This window comes from Equus quagga, chromosome 4 (genome assembly GCF_021613505.1).
Source record: "Equus quagga isolate Etosha38 chromosome 4, UCLA_HA_Equagga_1.0, whole genome shotgun sequence".
NCBI lineage: Eukaryota > Metazoa > Chordata > Mammalia > Perissodactyla > Equidae > Equus > Equus quagga.
In genome coordinates this window covers 3,517,969-3,520,242 of record NC_060270.1, presented here as the reverse complement: position 1 = coordinate 3,520,242, position 2,274 = coordinate 3,517,969, and the positions used below count along the sequence as shown (strand labels likewise).

At 35.8% G+C, this 2,274-nt stretch overlaps 1 protein-coding gene across 1 annotated transcript; it reads right to left on the bottom strand.

Moving 5' to 3' along the window:
* Nucleotides 1-1,072: 1,072 nt before the first annotated feature.
* On the bottom strand, nucleotides 1,073-2,002 carry LOC124238608 (olfactory receptor 5K1-like). Its single transcript, XM_046659751.1, has one exon. The coding sequence runs from the start codon at nucleotides 2,000-2,002 to the stop codon at nucleotides 1,073-1,075; it is 930 nt and encodes a 309-aa protein (XP_046515707.1).
* Nucleotides 2,003-2,274: the final 272 nt, after the last annotated feature.

The following is a 2,274-nucleotide window of genomic DNA, read 5'->3' as shown; positions in this document are numbered from 1 at the left end:
GAAAAAGCCCATCTAACAATTGGTAGGTAATATGTATGAAAGGTCAGTCTAGGGCCTAGGAGATGGTAGGTTCTCAGTAAATTATTTTTCTTTCATATTTGCACATGTAAGTGATCGAGAAATATTTTTGCTTAGATATTTAGAATTTTCACTGTTTTCTGCCTCATTTACACTTGAACAGCATCTCCAGCTTTTTTTTAATGCTATGAAAATATCAATAATTTACGCTGGAATCAGTCCAGGTTGGTGGTATTCCTAATAACAACACAAGTGATAATATCAGAACAGAAAAACCTCCTTTATTTAATTAACATGTTCAGGAATTGCACTGTCATATATGATGGACAACTAATGAAACTACACAAAATATTCCAATCCATGGGGATTTCAATATCAATAGCATCACTTTCAACTATAGGTTGATAAATCACTGGTATGTAGATAGTCGATTTCAGAGAACTTGAGAGTAAATCTGACTAACACTAGAGACGAAAATGTTTTTGGTTAGAAAATACATATTCTGCATGAATTAATATTCAAACATAATCTCTTGAATGAACTGAAAGGAAGTTGAGAATGAAATTCAAATAGACAGTTTACTTCTGACAGATGGTGTTGTTTAAGAGGGATTAATTCTTGAGAATTTGGGATTTCCCTGAGTTTGTAAAACTATACTTTGGGAATCTAGAAATTGCCAACAATATTAAATGGAGGTGACCTTTATGTACATTGACTTCTGTTCCTAGCAGTTGTGGGATTTGTTGAAAATTGTAACCTGTTACACTTTGAAATAATTAGTTACTAGTGTAACTAATTTCACCCTGAAAGAATTTGTGACCTGGAAAGTAATTATTTAGTCACTCCTGATGGAACCTAGCTTAGATTTTGAACTACATTGTAGCAGAATCCCTCCTTTATGAACTTATATGATTAGTACCCCATCATGTTTTAGTAATTTATTATTTTATATACAAAATAGCCATTTTCCACTTTCTCAGTATTCCTTGATTTTGAAAAAGTTTTATCAAACTAAAATTACTTTTCCACAGAGATTGATATTTGTTTCAGAATGTTAAGAAATTTTCTTCATAGTTTTTTTCATAACATTTATTACTTCCTTATTTCTTAGACTATAAATAAAAGGATTTAATAAAGGAATTACTAGAGTATAAAAAACAGCAATGGATATATCCTTATCCTCTTCTTTAATTGAACTTGGTCGAACGTACTCAAAGAGAAGAGAACCATAGAACATTGAGACAGACAGAAAGTGGGATGCACATGTAGATAAGGCTTTGCCTCTTCCTTCTTTGGATTTCATTTTGAAAATCGTGAAAAGGATGCAGAGATAAGAGATCAAAACTATGGAAATAGTGAAGACTTGAACTAACCCTGAAAAGATAAATATCATCAATTCATTGATATAAGGGTCAGCACAGGAGAGTCTGTATAATGGAAGAACATCACAATAAAAGTGATTGATTTGATGAGACCCACAGAAAGTTAACCTAAACAGAAGCCCTACATGAATCATGGAATGCAGGTTTCCAGCGATGTATGCCCCTGTGGTCATCTGAATGCAGAGTTTCCTGGACATCACGGTATGGTACTGCAGTGGGTGGCCTATGGCCACATAGCGGTCATAGGCCATGGCCGCCAGGAGAAAGCAGTCTGCAGTTTCAGCAACGCATAGAAAATAAAATTGTGCCATGCATTCATTAAGGGAAATCATTCTGTCCTCAGAAAAGAAGTTCTCTAACATCTTGGGGGTGACGGCACAGGAACAACAGGAATCCATCAGAGCCAGGTTGCCCAGAAAGACGTACATTGGTGTGTGAAGACGCCGCTCCTTAAAAATCAGTGCCACCAAACCAAGATTCCCCACCATGGTGATCAGATAGATGGCCAAGAACACCACAAACAGAAGGGTCTTCAGCTCTGGGTGATCTGTAAATCCTGTGAGGATAAACTCAGTTGTCAAGGAATGGTTATCCTCAATCATTTCTGCCTTCTCTGCTGAGATAGGAATTATGGAGATGTAAGATTCTAGTTTAGAGTATATGTAATTTTCTCTTCAAATTTTTCGTTTTATAAGAAGGATAGAATCTTCTTCACCCTTACCCTGCTGTCTCTAGGATACAGGAACACATGCAGTAACATTCATTCCCCTAAAACGTTGTCTTTATGACCTCTACTCTGAAACTCAGGATTTCCAAGAATATTTTGATAATTCCAGGCAGGTTGCTTACAGTGGAAGAGGTTGGTGTCTATGAA